Source organism: Budorcas taxicolor, chromosome 7 (assembly GCF_023091745.1).
Source record: "Budorcas taxicolor isolate Tak-1 chromosome 7, Takin1.1, whole genome shotgun sequence".
Classification (NCBI taxonomy): domain Eukaryota; kingdom Metazoa; phylum Chordata; class Mammalia; order Artiodactyla; family Bovidae; genus Budorcas; species Budorcas taxicolor.
This window is the reverse complement of record NC_068916.1, coordinates 80,976,714-80,996,912: the sequence shown is the minus strand read 5'-3', so window position 1 is coordinate 80,996,912 and position 20,199 is coordinate 80,976,714. Positions and strand designations below refer to the sequence as shown.

The window sequence follows — 20,199 nt, the reverse complement described above, 5'->3', positions numbered from 1 at the left end:
AGAAAAGGTAGATCCTGAACTACAGATCTTAGACTTAGTTGTGTGATGTGGGTTGCAACCATCTGGCATGTGACCTGTGGTACACCAGGGAAATGATCTTTAATGATAAGAAAGTGCTACCTATACATATAGCTTCTGCTATGTGCACTGTTTAAAAAACAGAAATAAGAGATTTTTTAAATTTAGTCTTTATTTTATGTTGGAGTACAGTTGATTTACAGTGTTGTGTGAGTTTCAAGGGAATGGTAAAGTGATTCAGTTATATGGTACATATACACATATCCATTCTTTTTCAGATGCTTTCCCCATGTAAATTATTGCATAATATCAAGTAGAGTTTCCTGAGTTATACAGTAGGTCCTTGTTGATTACTTTTATATATAGTAGTGTGTATATTTTAGTACCAAGCTTCTAATTTATCCCTACCTGCCATGTTTCCCTTTTGGTAACCACAAGTTTGTTTTTAAAGTCTGTGAGTCTGTTTCTGTTTTGTAAATAAGTAGGAGAGAGAGAGAGATTTAAATAATGCAGCTTAATTTCCAATCAGCTCCAGTACTTTGGCCACCTGATTTGAAGAGCTGGCTCATTGGAAAAGACCCTGACACCTGGAAAGATTGAGGGCAGGAAGAGAAGGAGGCAACAGAGGATGAGATGGTTAGATGGCATCACCAACTCAAAGAACATGAGTTTGAGCAAACTCTAGGAGATAGTGAAGGACAGGGAAGCCTGGCATGTCACAGTCCATGCGGTCACAAAGAGTCGGACACAACTTAGTGACTGAACAACTCATTTTTAGTTTTATGATAAACTTTTGCATGAGATTAAAAAAAAAAAAAATGGTAAAGCCAGGAAGAAATTCTGAGTAGGTTATTTTCAGTGCTTAGTAGTAAGAGAAATAACATTAAACTGCTTTTAAATGTTTTCCATCTTAATTTCTTGGGATATGTAATTTATTTAGAAAGAAGGTATTTTCTTGGCTATTAACATGATTAGAATAAACTGTTATTGTTCATTTGTACTTGAGGAAAATGTTGCACATAGATTATAATTTAAAATAAGCTTGGGGAAGGAAACATGAGCTCATGACTAAGTTTTAAAATCATTTTTTCTTGATTATAGAAAATTTGGGAAGTACAGATCAATAGAAGGTTTAGTATCTTCAATATCTTTATGTATATGAGGTATCTGTTTCTCTCAAACTGATATTGAGAATAAAAAAATAGACTTTCTAAGTGTATTTAAAACAAAGGATGGATATTAATATTTTGTGTGATTGCATAGACACTGGTTTTGACATGCTAAACCTGTTTTTTCACTTCACTGTTAACGATGAAGAACTTTACAAAGACAATGTTAGAAACAGATTTCTAATTTTTCACACCTCCTTAGCACCAGGTTGTAAGCTCTGTTGAAAATTTGATCAGGCTGATATAGTTTCATTGCTAAACTACTTAAAATCCCATGAGCAGTCTCTCAGAGGCTGCCAAATGCTCCTTGCTACTTGTTAGCTAGCTGTGATCCAGCTAACTCTTGGCATTTTATCACTTAGGAGACAAATTCGGACACTGATATGTGTCATTAGTCAACACTGGAATTATACAGTGCATCAGGAATAAGAGAATTCTATTTTCTAGATCCAACATGACCTTTTTAAGAAACTTATATTGGAATATATTTGAAACTAACAAACATTTTAGATTAGGTATATAAAAAGTGATTCAGTTACATGTGTACATTGTCTATTATTTTTCAAATTCTTTTCCCAATTAGTTGTTACATAATATTGAGCAAAGTTCCCTGCACTATACAGTGAGTCCTTGTTGGTTATTCATTTTAAATATAGCAGTGGGTAGGAATCTAGCAGAGAAGGCGATGGCACCCCACTCCAGTACTCTTGCCTGGAAAATCCCATGGATGGAGGAGCCGGGTGGGCTGCAGTCCACGGGATCGCGAAGAGTTGGACACGACTGAGCAACTTGACTTTCACTTTTCACTTTCATGCACTGGAGAAGGAAATGGCAACCCACTCTAGTGTTCTTGCCGGAGAATCCCAGGGACGGGGGAGCCTGGTGGGCTGCCGTCTATGGGGTTGCACAGAGTCGGACACGACTGAAGCGACTTAGCAGCAGCAGCAGCAGGAGTCTAGATCCAACATGACTTTTAATAGTCCATTAGGAGAACTTTGGCTTCCCAGGTGGTGCTAGTGGTAAAGAACCCAGCTGCCAATGCAGGAGACATGAGATGTGGGTTTGATCCTCGGGTCGGGAAGATTCACTGGAGGAGGGTGTGGCCGTCTACTCCAGTATTCTTGCCCGGAGAATCTCATGGACAGAGAAGCCTGGTGGGCTACAGTCAGTGGGGTCACAAAGAGTTGGACATGACTAAAGTGACCTAGCATGCATGCACAGGAGAACTTAATTCTGTTCTAAATTCTCTGAGGCCTCTCTGGTTAATGACATGCAGATTTGACATGGTTAATGACAAAAGATGGGGAGTGCATTTTGGATGTCCAGTTTGCACCACATACTGCCCACCAGTGCTAAATGTAACAGCTAGACCGTTCTGTATAAAATAGCCCTCATCTAACCCTCCACAGTCATTTTATTGTTTATTTTCTGACCTTGATTTATTTCCTGTAAGGAAATAGGGAGGTTGTTGTCTTTTGAGGATTTGTTTCATTAAAAATAACAAAACAACAAATATCTACCACCCACAACTTGATGGACTAATTTGTTTCTTAAAAAAAATTATCCTTTGAATATAAGGATTAGGAATCTGTGAAGAAATTGTTTGGGTACCATTCATGTTGTTAAACTGTAGTATTTATTGAGAGGCTGAATCTTACGAATGGTAAGAGGGTGCTAATGCTGAAATAGCTAAGGAGATTCCTTGTGCTTCCCCTTGTATTGCTTTGATTAGAGGAAACCAGAAAGTTCTGTTAATGCCTGATGCCTGGTCTAAGAGAGTCATTCTTTCATTAAAAATTATTTTATTGGGCACGCACTTCTTTATGTCCTGGAGATACAGAGATAAATGAAACAAAATGTGTTATAGTAGTTAAATTTCAATAGAAATTAGAAATAGCTGTTTTTTGAAGTTATTCTCTTACCATGTCTTCCCTCTACCTTTGGGCAGACAGGTGAATTAACCAAAATAATTTTATGAGTTTGGAATTTGTTACTCTGAAGGCTTTATGTTTACTTGTATCTTTTTTCTTCTTGCTAAACATAAGATGGTGAAATACTAACAAAATCAGTTTCCATCACTGAAATTTGGGATGGATATCTGTTTTCTCATATTAAATGGTTACTTTCTCTTGAGGGCTTCCCAGGTCGTACAAGTGATAGAGACTCTGCCAGCCAGTGCAGGAGATATGAGAGACACAGTTTTGATCCCTGGATTGGAAAGATCACCCTGGGGAAGGAAATCACAACTCACTCCAGTATTTCTTGCCTGGAAAATTCCATGGACAGAAGAGCCTGGTGGACTGCAGTTGCAAAGAGTTGGACATGACTGAGTGCGCACATGCGCACGTACACACACACACACACACACACACACACACACACACACACACACACTTTATCTTGCTTTTCACCTTCAATGTTACATCTTTTTGGAATATTAAAAGAATCACATGTAAAAGGCAGGTAGTAGATAGTAGACCTGCCTGTGAAAAGTAAATATAGGATATTGTGGCCGGGCTGACAGACATACGTGTTTATTGGTTGTTGGACTTTTCATTGTATGAGCTCTTACCTAATGATGTTTATACATAGTTCATGACTGTCTGCCTCACAGGAATATTGTGGGGGCATGATTAAATATTATCCAAGAGTGGCGCACATTCCCCAAACAAACATTTTATAAACATTAAATCATTATTATAACTAGCATGTATAACGTAAAGAAAACTTGTGATGAATCCTGCTCACCAGATTTTTAAAAATCTATGAATAAAACAGTCATATCCATCTTAACTATTTTGTAAATTCAGCTCAAACACATTAGGCCATTTTTATTGACTGACTTTTGTGAAATAATAATTTTTCTATAGAGATCTATCATACATAGACATTGACATACATACATATATGTGCATGTAGAGAGTGAGTAAGGAATTAGCTCTGTACTACAGGCACTATTCACCTTTTATTTATATGTAGCTTGGAAAACCTTTTTGTAGATTAACAGTAGTCTTAAAAACTCTTTTTATACGTTCGTCAAAGTTCCTTATTTTCTACTGCTTCCTTCAGAGCAAGAGATTTTTTTTTTAAATAGTTTTTTATTTTTTTAATTTTAAAATCTTTAATTCTTACATGTGTTCCCAAACATGAACCCCCCTCCCACCTCCCTCCCCATAACATCTCTGTGGGTCATCCCCATGCACCAGCCCCAAGCATGCTGTATCCTGCGTCAGACATAGACTAGCAATTCAATTCTTACATGATAGTATACATGATAGAATGCCATTCTCCCATATCATCCCACCCTCTCCCTCTCCCTCTGCGTCCGAAAGTCCGTTATACACAGCTGTGTCTTTCTTCCTGTCTTGCATACAGGGTTGTCATTGCCATCTTTCTAAATTCCATATATATGTGTTAGTATACTGTATTGGTGTTTTTCTTTCTGGCTTACTTCACTCTGTATAATCGGCTCCAGTTTCCAGAGCAAGAGATTTAATCTCAAATTAGATAGCTGGGTTATAGAGTGGATTCTTTACTCCTTTTCCAGACTGTAAAGTCCCTATCATAAGTGTAGTTGAGAATTTGCTGTAATCAAACTCTTAAATGACAGTGTCTGTTGTAGATGTGCTGTTAGTTAAATGCTTCATTGCCTTAGGTCTTTCCAATGATACATGGTGGCAACCATGCAATAGAGTTTATTTACATGAATAGTAAACCTTTGTTTCCTTGTTAGATTTGGCAATTTTCACAAGGTAAATTTGAAATAATTTTATTTGAGGGTATGGTTATGACATTTTTTTCACATTTTAAAGTTCAAGAATTAAGCAGAGAGAAGTCTCTTCAGTGCTTTTTCAATGAATATATATAAATTCTGAATTATATTTTCAAACATGAAATTAATGCAAAATATTTTACTACAGATCCAGCCACTTTCCTATTATTTATTTTTTTTATTTTTTTATTGTTCTACATGTTCTTTGGTTAAAAATTTTTGTGTATTAAGCTTTTCTACATTTAGGAAAATTTCTTTAGGCTAGACTATCAAGTAATGGTATTATATTATTGGATCAAAGTGTGTGAACTTTTTTAGCAAGTTGTTGATTTATACTTACTGCCAAATTGGTTTTGAAAACTGTACCAGTTTATTGCCATCAGTAGTATTTGAATATCCAGTTTTTAAACATATTATTTAAGTGAGAATTTAAAGCCCATTGTTGCTTTAATATGTATTTTTTGATTCCCAGTAAGGTTTAATGTTTTCCATGTTTCAAAATTAGTTGTGATGTTTCTTATTGCTTCTGCCCATTTTCTATGAAATTTAGAATTTTTATTTTCATGTTATTAATAGTTATTTCTACATGTAAAGTTTAATCAGAAGTGTCTAAATGTGTCACCCCTCTCTGCTCTCCGCTCCCCCCCCCCCCAAAAGTGAAAGTCGCTCAGCTGTATTTTGCAGTTCTTTGCAACCACATGGACTGTATGAATTCTCTAGGCCAGAATACTGGATCTTCCCAACCCAGGGATCAAACCAGGTCTCCCTCATTGCAGGTGCAGTCTCTCCCAGTTGAGGCACAGGGGAAGCCCAAGAATATGGAGTGGGTAGCCTATCCCTTCTCTGGCAGATCTTCCTGACCCAGGAATGGAACTGGGGTCACCTGCGTTGCAGGTGGATTCTTTACCAACGGAGCTATCAGGGGAGCCCCAGAAAACCTGACCAAAATTACATCAGATAACAAACTAGGGGAAAAATGTTTGCAGAAAACATCAGCGGTTTAATATTTTTATCTAGCCACATATCTTGGATCTTTATGCAGCATGAATGGCACAAAGTGTGATCTTTTACTGGAGACCCAAAGCTAACATTATGATTATTAATTATTAATAATGATATGTATATAATAATGACAGTGCTATTACAAGAGTTGTCCTCAGGCCTTCTGAAGGAGGCATGGGGGTGTTTTCTCCTAGCCTAGTTAGACCATACTGGTTTTATGCTTTGTTTATTGTTTCCGCCACATCCATATTAGTTGCTTATCATCTGTTTCTTCTTACAGTTATTGATGTTTTTACCAGTAGCTATAACTCAAATTTCCTTCTACTCTTTTTCTAAATGTAGTATGGTATATTTGTGCATATACATTCTTGCACTTTTACCAATGAATTATGAACATTTCTTCATTTCATTAAACATCTTCAAAAATGTATTTTCCCATTACCTGCATATATCACAATCTAATTATTTTTCTCATCAGATATTTAGGTTACCAGTGTTTCACTGCTACACTTTTGCCATAAACTTCATTATAAATTGCTTGGATTTCTGATTAATTCTTTAAAACAGTTTTTTAGAATAAAAATTACTAGATCAGGGGTTACAAAATGTTTATTATTTTAATTTTTTCCCATTTACTCCTTTTTTTTTTTTTTAAATAGGTAATAGAAGTACTGGGTAAATAATCAAACAGAAGAATGTTTATGCAGTTAAAAAAAAGTCTACCTCTTATCCTAGGCTCCCACTCCCTAGGGATAAAAAAATCCTCCAATAAAAGATATTGTTTGGCTATATATGTTTTCACCAGAAGGGGAAGCTTGGGGAGTGACACTTGTTGCTCCTGTGCCTGTATGTGTGTGAACTGTCTCTGGCGGAATATACATGTGTATGTGTAGTACACACGGGAGTGTACTATATAAGCTATTCTACATCCTATGTTTTTCACTTGTACATTTACACTTCCATATGTTATCGTTTAGGCACTGAATGCTTTAATGTTTGTAGAGTCTTTGCTGCATTCATTGGTGAAATTTTAAAATATTGTTTATGGCTGGGAGGTTGAATATTTTTCCTTAGGATTATTTACTGGCCATAGGTAGCCATTCTTCTTACTTGGCCTTTAACGTCCATCCTTGCTCATTATTTAAAAATTAAGATTTCTCATGTTCTGGCAGGTCATAGTATATGAGCAGAATGTATTAAGCATATTAGCTTTTTGTTGTCCTATGTGTCATATATCCATTTTTCTCAGTCCATTGTTACTTTTTAGTTTTATTTGGTTCTTTTTGAGGGATCATCAGAGTTTTAACATTTTTATATATCTTTAATTCCCTTCTAATTATATATTTTGTGACTCATAAAAAAAATCTACGTTTGTTAGAATTACGTACCAAATAAAATGTGATTGGAATTACCCCCTTTCCTTTTGTAAACAGTTTAAAACATTAAACTGTAGACTGGTCCACCCCAACTTACTAGAGATTTTGAATCCATGAAACCTAGCTGAAATAGATTTCACTCCATCAGAACTGGAGATTGATAGAATTTGAATTGTGAAGTTTTGTCAGTGCCTCTTCTGTTCTGCCTCCTGTGGCACCATGAGTGTATATGTGTGTAACTTGCAGACAGTGAACTGAATGTGCATCACATTTGTAGCTGATATGTAATTGGTGTTTTGAGGGCAGTGCCAAGTGGGCTCAGGCTTTAGCTGTTTTCAGTGTTCCTCTGTAACCTCTGTCTTTGCTCTTAATTTAAAAGTATAGTGCCTACAGTAACCAGGGAGTAAAGCAGGTCTTGAGCTATTTCAGATTTGGGTCTCTCTCTAGAGTTGCTGGTCAAATGATTTTGTTAACTCAGTCATTGATATCTATTTGAAATTTAGAATGAAATGAAGAAAAAGATATATGATCCATGTACCTTTGATGTACTTTTTTGTTAATCTGTGTTTCAAAAAAAAGTGTGTCTGCTTTCTGGAACCAAACTCTAGCTGCATGATTGCTAATTTTTTTTTTTCTATGTAATTGAATTACATTATTTAAGCCACTGGGGCCTCCCTGGTGGCTCAGACAGTAAAGAGTCTGGCTACCACGTGGGAGACTTGGGTTCGATCCCTGGGTTGGGAAGATCCCTTGGAGTAGGTATCCCACTCCAGTATTCTTGCCTAGAGAATTCAATGGACAGAGGAGCCTGAAGGGCTACAGTCCATGGGGTCACAAAGGGTCAGATATGACTGAGTGACTAACAACTTTCACTTTTTCATTTCATGAGCCATTAGATTAAATAGCCACTCTGTGCTTTTTCAAAAGTAGATAAATTTCTTAAGATCCTAAGAAGGAAAAGGCACATGTTAATATGACAGTGTACCCATTTAAAATATTTGTGCATTCAGTATTTACCTTTAGATTTTCATTGTTCAGTAGAAATTGAATCTGAATAAAATGTTTGGTGACCTCATGTTAGTGGGTAAGGGACCAAGCTGTGATTCACGTGCACGGATGGACAGGTGTCACTCCCCACTCCCCTGGAAACATTTGTCGTCATACAAAATTAATTTATTCCAGGGCTTTTCCCTCAGAACCAGCTGAAGGTTCTTATTTCTGGTGACCCTCATGCCTCTGTAGGAAGCTAATGGGAATCAACAGTATCTGTACCTGAAGGTAAAATAAATACTTCTGTCACTGTGGCACTTAGTGGCCCTTCAGGAGAACCACTAAGCAGGGGAGCAGGGGAGGAGTGAAAGGAATGGCAAATGTGGGAGCGACTGTGGCATCGGTGACTTGGTAATATGTGGCAGAATTAGCTGCGACATAATTAGCTTGGCAATGTAATACGTGACATAATTAGCTGAAACTGTCGCAATCATTGTTACTATTTGCTGTGCTCTCCAATCCTTTCAACAGCACTGCAAGAAAAGTATCCTTCCCATTTTGCAAATGAGGAAACTGACTCAGAAATTATGTTTCCTTGAAAGTGAGCACGGGTACTGTAAACAGACGGAGAAGGTGAATTTAACCCTGGACATGGTCAAGTTAAGAGAGAACTGCCTTGCTAGAAATTTCAAACTGATTTGGAGAAGCTGGTTTGTAGCTTGGTAGAGAGGATTGGACTTAAAGAGATGGGTTTGGAAAATCCTATGCACAGAGGTGGGCTTCCCAGGTGGCGCTAGTGGTAAAGAACCCACTTGCCAGTGCAGGAGGTGTGAAACACTCAGGTTTGATCCCTGGGTTGGGAAGATGCCCTGGAGGAGGGCATGGCAACCCACTCCAGGATTCCTGCCTAGAGAATCTCCATGGACAGAGGAGCCTGGCAGGCTATAGTCCATGGGGTTGCAGAGTTGGACACCATGACAGAAGCGAAATTCGTTTGCTATTATTTTCTCCCATTCAGAAGGCTGTCTTTCACTTTGCTTATATTTTCCTTTGTTGTGCAGAAGCTTTTAATTTTAATTAGATCCCATTTGTTTATTTTTGCTTTTATTTCCAGTATTCTGGGAGGTGGATCATAGAGGATCCTGCTGTGATTTATGTTGGAGAGTGTTTTGCCTATATTCTCCTCTAGGAATCGCCAGTCTATGTCCGACTCAGGATACAGCATGCTTGGGGCTGGTGCACGGGGATGACCCAGACAGATGTTATGGGGAGGGAGGTGGGAGGGGGGTTCATGTTTGGGAACGCATGTACACCCGTGGTGGATTCATGTCAATGTATGGCAAAACCAATACAGTATTGTAAAGTAAAATAAAGTAAAAAAAAAAAAAAAAAGAAGCGAAATTCAGAGATTTGCTAGTGATGTATTTCATAGTCACCATGGCAGTGGAGTTGATTAACTGTTCACCTGTCTGATGCTCCCTGCCACTCTTTCCAGAGCACAGGTCCTGACTGCCTGGGAAGCATTCATTTTGTTCCAGGGAGGTGATAGAATGTTAGGATATGTTAGGCGGTGTTGTAGGTAGATTTTCTCAGCCCTGTCCTGTTTTCTCATGCTGTTGGTAAAAATATGATGTGCTGTTACAGCTGAGATTTGAAGGATAGGAGGACAGGCACACACCTAGGAAGCTGCTTCAGAATCTTTAGTTTTATAGTTTGAAACCCCTTCCTCTCTACCCCCACCAGTACATCTTTTAGAATCACTGTCCTGGAGTCATTCAAAGAGGGGAGATTGTTGCTTTAAATTCTACTCATAAAGAGATACACTTTTTGTTACCTAATTAATTGGGAGAAACATATAAGAAATATATTATCTTCTTTAATATTACAAAGAAGAGATTCCAAGGAAATGGCTTGCTCAGCTTTAAGGAATGGTTTGTATTGCAAGGATACAGCTAAGCCGAGCCCTGGCCTTGACTGTTCTCCGGTCAGTTCTCTTGCCTCATCCCCATCCCTGGATCTGCCACCATGCCCCCGCTTCACTCAGTGCCTCTCAACTTACAGCTTCTCCACCTTGGTGGAACATCCTCACCACTGGGCCCTTGACTTGGACCTGGCTTTCTTTTCTAGCCTTCATGACTGGTTTGGCTCTAGGCCTAAGATTTTACAACCCACAGGAATAACGTGAGGCTCTAGGGCAACAGCAGGAGGGCCATGATGCCACTGGCAGGCAATTTTGAGGCTTTGGTCTCTCTAGGCGAAATTCACGGATATTTTCTCTTTCAAGATGAAACCTGCCAGGGCATCATGTGATAGGGTTGAAAGCAGTTACTAGAGGGACAGGGTATGTGGAATATGTGTGTGTGAAGAATGTGTGATAAGAATCACCAGTGGGGTTTATTTGTTTGAAACTACAGGAACATTTTAGCTCCCATATCCTATATGATGTATGTTGGGTATGAACCTTCCCCACGGAGCATCACACAGATATGTGACATGTGCCTCAGCTGTGTTAGGGCAGAAGACGAGTTGAGAAGCACTGACCTGGGAAATGGCATTCAACTTGAGGAGAATAGATGTTTCTAAATTATATTCCTATGCTCACTGTCAACAACATGCTTTTCATCTATGAGTAACTTTAACATGTATCTATTCATGGTGCTTAGTAACTACAGAATGATTCTCATCTTAAGTGTCTGACAGTTTGGGAATGGAGAAATAATTAAATGGACAGAGCAATTATTATATACAGGCTTTCCCTTTTCATAGCAAGTACATGTTATGTTTTCATAAACATGAAGAAAATACTCATTTTTGCAAATGCCATCAGTCTTTAACAATCATAAATTCACTTGGCAAGATAAATGGTGTAGCTGCACAGAATTGTGGTTATTGTTACATTGTTTTGTTTACTGTAAACCTGGCTCAATATTGGTAAATACAGTGTAGCAGAAACTGAAGTGTTGTGAGCTATCTGGGCATTGGTCCAAGATATCATTAAAAATACTGCCTCAGACTAATTTGGGTTTATGAATAATATTTTGTTAACAGCTTAACTAAAATTGAGCCACATGGTCTAGCTTAAAATTCTGAATCCACTAGTTAATGAGAGTACTATAAGAGGATAGTGCATACTTAATATTCTATATTTGAGTGATGAATTTATATGTACTTTTGTGTTAACCTTTAAATTGTAAGTCCCCAAATGCCTAATATAATCTAGTATCTTTAAAGTTTACTTAATGATGTGATTTGTAGTTAATTTGAGTTTCTTATTAACTAAAATATTGTTGGTTTAACAAGAACATCTAAAGAATAAGGAGAAAGTGCTGAATAAATATTACAATGGATGTTCAACATCCATTTTGGCATATGGATGTGTAAACAGCTGAAGTTTATAATAACATTCACTAAAAAGATGGAAGGATATAGTGTTGTTTTAAAAGTCCAATTATTTATTATACTAATAATTATACCTTAACATAGGTTGTGGGAATTATTAATGTTTGGTTTTAAATTGATAATTCATGTTAGACACAAAAGAGAATTTAGGGTATGATAAATTAGATGATACAAGACAATTTAGGTGTTTCTTGCCAAAAGATACAATGTATCTTATTCTTTTGTGTCCTGTTTTAATTATTAAGTTCTTTCTGAACGTACATGCATAAACTCCCATTGAAAAGATGTTGGAAGAGTTGATTTTCTGTCACTGTTAGTGTGAAAAATACTTTTGTAATGAAAAGGTGTATGCGTTGTTTAAAGAATGAATTTTAAATATACCTCTTCTCAATAAATATTTTATTCTTTTCCCAGGTTAGCACTCTACGTATATGAGTATCTGCTCCATGTAGGAGCTCAGAAATCGGCCCAAACATTTTTATCAGAGGTATGTTATGTATATTTTCTGCATTGTATTTTGATATCCTATATAAGTGAATGAAAAATAAAATGTAACAGTTATGTGAAAATAGTGAATGTTCAGTTATCCAAATGCGTAATGTAGTCTTTGCAGATTATTGGAAGCATCTGCAGTATCCCAAGATGCCACTTCCATGCAAATAACTTCCTACTCAACTTCCTAGCTATTTATCCCCCCTGAGGAATAGAAACTAATAGTACCCTCAGCAACAATAATCAAGAAAGCATATTTGCTTTAAGAAAAAAAGGCAAACACCATCATGTCTCTAGTTTTAGAAATATTTTATTTTGGCATTATTCACAGTTTTGGAAAATATGGTTTTTGTTTTTATTTTGTATAGATAATAGTGGGTTGATGACCAAACTTAAGTTAGAAAAGATTTTGATAATCTTGCTTCAAGTTCTTGTTTCTCTTTTTCTCCTTCACAATTTTTAAACCTTAAATTTTAGCTTTCATACAGTGTTACCTTTTCTTCTTCAATGTATGTAATAATGAGGAAGAGGAGGACTTTACTGAGTTACATTATGTGTGAGCATATTATCTCTAGTTCTTCTAAGAAATTTGCCAGGCATCTGCTATTATTTCTGATTTACTGATAACGACTTCAGGGCTCTATATAACTAGTTTGTGGTCACACAGCTTAGTAAGTTATTGAACTAGAATTCAAACCTTAGGTCCATGTTAATTCCCAAGCCCCTGTTTTTCCCTCTGTATCTGTGCTGTCCAGTAGGGTAGCCACTGGCTAACTGTGGCTTTTTGAGCACTTGAAATATGACTGATTGAATTGAAAAGTGCTATAAATATGAAGTTACACACTGGATTTTGAAGACTTGCTGTGAAAAAAAGAATACAAAATATCAATAATTTTAAAAATTTGGTCACATTGACAGCATAATATTTTGAATATATTAGGTGAAATAAAATTACTAGCATTATTTTTCTTTTTAAAAGTAGTTACTAGAAAATTTAAAAGTATATCTGTGGCTCTCATTTGTGGCCTATGATTATGTTTCTGTGGGACAGTGCTGATCAAAATTTTGTTGTCTCTAGTGATCTCATTAGTTTGCCTCTACAAGATCAGGGACATGACAGGCAACCCTTTGACCAAAGTCCCTGCCTGAGGTACAGCCTTCTTGAGATTCACTATCCCCCAACGAGCACACAAGTAAACAAACACATGTATCCCCCCAGTCTAATTGAACTAATTAATTAGTATATGTGAACCATTGGGGCCTATTTGCAAGTAAGAAAATTGAGAGGTATGCTCAGAACTTAAGTCAGTTGTTTTACCATAGAAGGAATATATGCAGTGTAATAAAAGTGTGATTTCAAAGTATGTTTAAATCAAAACACGTTTAACGTATCTATCCCTGATTAAATCATTAATTAGAAGACTTTGGTCTATCACCTTTCTGAGTCACAATCACTGTTTGATGTTACAAAGGAAGCAATGGAAATTGCAAACAGGATACTTTTAATAATTATATCCTTAATTACTGCCAACTTATATTTAAAAGAAACTAAAGTCAGTTATGGAGATTTTAAACTTTTGTTTTAATGCAGTTGAAAACTTGATGAAAGGAGTTACTGATCACTTTTCCTAGATAAAGAATTGTTTGAATTGGCTCAACTTTCTGAATCTGTTTTTTCTTGCCAACATTCATAATCATTTCATCAAACAAAAGAAATGTTGCTAACTTATTTAAGGACATTCAGATATTTGGATTCAAATAAGTTATGTAGATTGAGCAGATAATAGATACTGTACTGATATGCTTCTGAACTCAATGGAAAATGGAAACTGTTTTTAGTGCTATTTGGTAAAAATAAAATTATAATTTCAGAAGAGATTTGCACATTTTTTAAACAAGTATTTACCATGATTTTAGTTTCTCCGGTTGCATTTGGAATATAAAACTGAGGATTTCTCCATTATCAGTCTGGTTTGATTTCACAAGGGGAATCAGTTAAGCTGAAAATAAACTCCTGTCACCAGGATGATATACAGTATTACTGGACTTTGGAGATGAGTGTATGTGATTCCCAGGATAGTTACATGAAAACCATTGAACATAAAGCAATAGTATATATTTTTGTGGGTACATATTTATGAATGTGAAGTAAAGTAAAAGGTCTGAAAGAATATACATTCCAGAGTAGTTGTTTGTGGGAGTGCAGATGTTAAAAGTATTCAGAAAGGAATTTTTATCCTGCAATAAAAAATACTTGTAGGGTTTAAAAAACAAATATATACAAACATACACACACACAGATACTTGTATAGTTAAAATTATCTTGATTTTAAAATGAAAGTTTGGCGGTAGATTTGTAATAGGCCACTGCTGAGTACACCCTAGAGTTCTAGATACAGTCATCCCTCCATATCCACTGGGGATCAGTTCCGGGACCCTGCCCCCCTCCCCTGGGGATGCCAAAATCCAGATGATCAAGTCCTTTATGTAAAACAGCACAGGGTTTGCATATGACCTACACTCATTTTTGCATGTATTTTATATCGTCTGTAGGTTATTTATAATACCTAATACAGTGCAAATGCTGTGTAATAGTTGTAAATACAATGTAAATGATATGTAAATAGTTGCCCATTGTGAGCAACTTCAAGTTTGACTTTTTGAAACTTTCTGGAACATTTTTTCCAAGCATTTTCTACCCGTGGTTGTTTGAATCTGTGGATGTGGAACCTGCAGATAGGGACCGTTGACTATAATTTCAGTTGGTGAAATTTCAATAGCTTGCTATATTGTCCTCCTTCATGCTTTAAGTTTCCATCATACCAACTGCTTGTGTTTGTCTATACGTACCAGAAGACGTCTCTCATCTGGGCTTAAAGTCAGTGCTATTCACTGCCTAAAATCTCCTCCCCTTCTCTCCTTGACTAGCTCAGAGGTAGCTTTTTCTAGGAAACCTTTCTCAGGGCTCCACCTCTCCGTGCTGATAGTGCATTCTTAACATGAAAGCCTTTGCATATTCTGCCAAGAAGCTTGGGCTTATCATCTCAGCAAAAGGGAACTTTTATTCTTTTAAGTAAAAGAATAGCATCATTAGCTTTGTACTGTAGTGTCTGTGTGAATACCCATCCTCTTAAACTATGGACAGTGTAATCTTTTATAGCTTTATATCCTATTTAGCATTGCTTTTTCTCTCTTTACTTTCACTTGGATCATCTGGAAAATTTAAGACTGCTTGTTGTAGAATGGGACTTGCCAGGTGGTGCTAGTGGTAAAGAACCCAGCTGCCAATGCAGGAGACGTAAGAGCCATGGGTTCGATTCCTGGGTGGGAAGATCCTCTGGAGGAGGGCATAGCAACCCACTTCAGTATTCTTGCCTGGAGAATCTCATGGACAGAGGAGCCTGGCAGGCTACAGTCCATGGGGCTGCACAGAGTCAGACATGACTGAAGTGACTTAGCACATTCAGAACGTTGTAGAATGACTTCTTGAGTCAATTGTGTAGTAAAGGACCATGTTACCTAAATTCTTACACTATACTAGATTTTTACCTAATTCAGTACTGTTAAACAGGGAACTTAAAAAATGAGACTTACTTATTTGAATTGGATATTTGTGATAAAAAGGAAATGACTGAAGTGGCACCAATTACTCAAGTATTCAATGTTCTCACTCTGGCTCAAGGTGAAGTAGAATGCTTCTACCAGTTTCGGCTTTCTCCCTTAGGATGAGTGAGGATATGGATGGCTATGACATTAGTGAGCCCTTGTCAGCCAGGATTTTCTGTGCTGGGCCACTTCTTTCATTTTGTGTGGGTTTGCCTTCTGGATGAAGTTGTGAGAAGGTCAAGTTGGAACTCCAGGCATCATCTGAGCAAGGAAGATGTGAATCTCAGCATCTAAGTTCTCACTTGGGCTTAGCCTTTCTGATAGTGCCCTTAGCTTAGCCTGTCAGAAATTGGATTGCTTTTGGTAGCTTTGGTTATCAGTCAAAATAGTAGGACACTCATTCAGTTCAGTTCAGTTCAGTCGCTCAGTCGTGTCCGACTCTTTGTGACCCCATGAATTGCAGCACGCCAGGCCTCCTTGTCCATCACCAACTCCCAGAGTTCCTCAGACTCAGGTCCATCGAGTCAGTGATGCCATCCAGCCATCTCATCCTCTGTCGTCCCCTTCTCCTCCTGCCCCCAATCCCTCCCAGCATCAGAGTCTTTTCCAATGAGTCAGCTCTTTGCATGAGGTGGCCAAAGTACTGGAGTTTCAGTTTTAGCCTCATTCCTTCCAAAGAAATCCCAGGGCTGATCTTCAGAATGGACTGGTTGGATCTCCTTGCAGTCCAAGGGACTCTCAAGAGTCTTCTCCAACACCGCAGTTCAAAAGCATCAATTCTTCGGTGCTCAGCCTTCTTCACAGTCCAACTCTCACATCCATAGTCCAGCAGTTTTTTTCCTAGTTAAAAGAGGTAGCATTGGACTAACAATAGAAATTAAAACATTTGTCTAGCCAGGTTGTGTTGACCAGCTCACTGTTACCTCTGATTCATCATAGATTCCAAACCATGTCTAAATCCTAAATGTTACTTTGGACTCATTAAAAACTGTCTTTTTGCTGGATTATATTGTTTCATTTTAGATAAGATAGTTCCTGTTTATTCCTGAAATTTTGCATGGCATTTGTGCCTCAGAATGAGGCAAATAAAATTAAAAGTGTTGCAGAGACCCAGATTTTCTCTTCTTAATAATTTTACCTTGTTTATACTATATTACTAACCCTTATTTGCCATAAATTAGCCAGTAAGGTAGCCAGAAATAGAAGCTTAAAGACATCTAGTGGGTGGCTTCTTCAGCTTTTGTTAGGAATGCTAAATTATTGAACTCCATAGACTCAAAAATTCTGTTCTGTTTATTTTTTCATCTATGTGAAGAGAGGAAATAATAGTAGTGACTTCCCTATGTTTCTTGAACTTTAACTTGGAGGCAACATAGTATAATGGGTCAGAGCAACGACTGTGGGGCCACACTGCTGGATATGAATTGTGTTCTAAATCGTATTTACTTATTCCATTTTCTCAATTATGAAAAAAAGATAATAATGAGTTAGTACCTATGAAATAACTTGAAAGACCTGGCATGTGGTAAGTGCTCAAAAGTGCTATTTTGAAAATTCTTTTCTATCTTGTGTAGTTTATTTCTTTAAAAATAAAACTGTAAAAGAGGATGAGATGGTTAGATAGCATCACCACCTCAGTGGGCATGAATCTGAGCAAACTCCAGGAGATACTGAAGGACAGGGGAGCCTGGTGTGTTGTAGTCCATGGGGTTGCAAAGAGTCAGACACGACTTAGCGACTGAACAACAATAATATAAATATATAGCCTGTGTGCCATATAGCTCCAAGTGTCTGTCACCTCGATAGCCCACAACCCTCCTACTTCCTAGGGTTACCTTTTCTGCCAAAATGACTCCAACTCAAACCCTAATGTGACACATTGTCTCAGGTCCTCTTTCATATCTCTGGGGCTTACAAGGAAGGGGAGGTTGTTAATGTTTCACTTGCTGTAATTTCTTGCCCTCACTCAGTATTGCAGCACTGCTGCTCTTCCTTACGGCAAGAGCTTGATAGCTTTTCTTTGCCTCAGCTTTCCTGTTGCCTTCATAGCCTAAAGCCCCACGAACGCATTGCTCTTGGGTATGAAGGATTCTTACTGAAAGTTAGGGAAAAACTGAAGACTATTAAGCGTTGATTAAGTACAGCACAAGCAACAACATTGACTCGGATATTAGACACAACTATCCTTAAGTTCTTTGGTCTTTTTGCCACAGAGAATTTCTCACAAGCTGTTGTCCTGAACTCCTGCCTTTTGTCTTGTTGAGTCCTTACAACTTTGCCAATTGCTCCTTTTCTGAATACTCCCAGACCCCCAGAGTACTCCTTCCTAAATTAGCAGCCTCCTAAATCCTTGTTATTTTATTATGTAGAATGTTAGCTATCTGTTCTTTACTTTCAAACCATTTCTAAGAGCCTCTGCCTTTCTGGGCCAGAAATATGAAGGACTCATCAAGGAGTTTTCCCAATTTCCCAAGAAAAAAATTTCCTTTATAAAGACTTCTGCATTCCTTCTAAAGCAGAACAGCACTATTCTCTAAAATTTTCCGTGATTATGGAAATGATCTCTAATCTCTGCTGTTTAGTAAATTCTCCACTAGTCACATGTGACAGCGGAGCCCTTAAAAAGTGGCTAGAAAAATCGAAGAACATTCAATTAATTCTATGTAAAGAGCCACATGTGGTTAATGAGTACCACATTAAATAGCACAGTTTTGAATTACATTTCCTTCAGAGGGCAGTCAGATTTTTCTTCCTGTCGTACATCTGTTTGCTTTAATTTTTAAAATTAGAATGTAAAAGTTTTAACTTTTATTACATTTAGTGTATAGCTGCACCTATACTTCTATACATGGATGGTTTTAGAAAATTAGTGTAAACAGTAGATTATATTTAACTTAGAAGTCTCAGGAATTTTTCTAGGAACAAACATCTCCCCAACCCAGGGATTGACCCCAGGTCTCCTGAATTACAGGCAGATTCTTTACCATCTGAGCCACCAGGGAAGCCTATATATACATAGGTATTCAGATTCTTTTCTTAACATAGGAACTAGCTTTATTCTTTTATGATATTAAATTTTTAATATTGGTTTTCAAAAAATATGGAAGGATTTAGGAATACTCTGTAAAGTTTGGATTTCATGAGCTTCGGATGTACTGCTGTGCTGTTGGCGATGCTGGTGAAGTAGATCTATATTATCTGACGTGGTCCCACACTGACAAAGCTGCTGCTGCTAAGTCGCTTCAGTTGTGTCCGACTCTGTGTAACCCCAGAGACGGCAGCCAACCAGGCTCCCCCGTCCCTGGGATTCTCCAGGCAAGAACACTGGAGTGGGTTGCCATTTCCTTCTCCAGTGCATGAAAGTGAAAAGAGAAAGTGAAGTCGCTCAGTCGAGTCCGACTCTTCGTGACCCCATGGACTGTAGCCCACCAGGCTCCTCCATCCATGGGATTTCCCAGACAAGAGTACTGGAGTGGGGTGCCATTGAACCCCCCAAAAAAGGTGCTACCAGCATCCAGAATTGCCCCACCTCTACTTTGTTGCTGTTTCTGCAACAAGCAACCACTTTTCTTTTGGAGCCAGGGGCAGGCAGCTTCTCTTCTTCCTCCTGCCCTTTGATCTCCTAGTAGTATCTCCTGATAGAACTTAAGGGAAACTAGCTGGCTAGGAGACTAGGAAATGTAATTTTCAAAATCCAAGTACTGAGTGGAGAATGGAGGATATAGGACGGTGGGGGTGGGGCTGAGAGGTAATAGGTAAATAAATGACTAGTATACCTTGCCAGAGCAAATAATGCTGAAATAATAAGTACATCTGTATGTATGTGTGTATGTGTCACAGATTCTTTATTATACACACTTACTGTGCTTTGATTTTTGTTTTACTTGACTTTGTTTTCTGTCAGTTCACTAAACTTTATAAATATTCTCTTTTTGTGGTTGTAGCATTTTTCATTCTATGACCTGTGCCATAATATAGTTTACCAGTCCCCTTACTAATGGACATTTATATTGTTTCCAGTCTTTTGCAATTATAAATGATGTTTCATCAAAAATTGTTTTATATGTAACTTTGCACATGTGACCGTATTAATAAATTCCTAGAAGAATGGCTGTATCAGAGAGTATGTTCATTGAAATTTATAATTTTCATTTATAAACCATATGGCATATCTTATTCTTGCCAGTATACTGTTCATTCATGATTCAGTGTTTGGCTCTGCATTTATGTAGAAATGCTGAAAACACTAGATTGTATTACAGAGACACTGCCTAATCACAGACAAGGCCCTTAGATGTAAAGTATGGTGGTAGGCATTGGCCTTGCAATTTACAAGGTTACAGGAGAATACAGCTTTTAGCTGGACTGATGATGG

At 37.5% G+C, this 20,199-nt stretch overlaps 1 protein-coding gene across 4 annotated transcripts in view; it reads left to right on the top strand.

Moving 5' to 3' along the window:
• Nucleotides 1-20,199, top strand: part of SSBP2 (single stranded DNA binding protein 2) — a 308,425-nt gene that overhangs the window by 79,327 nt on the left and 208,899 nt on the right. For all 4 annotated transcript variants that reach the window (XM_052644049.1, XM_052644047.1, XM_052644050.1 and 1 more), the window contains exon 2: nt 12,141-12,213. In XM_052644049.1, coding sequence (XP_052500009.1) covers nt 12,141-12,213 — 73 coding nt within the window. The remainder of the gene's footprint in view (nt 1-12,140; nt 12,214-20,199) is intronic.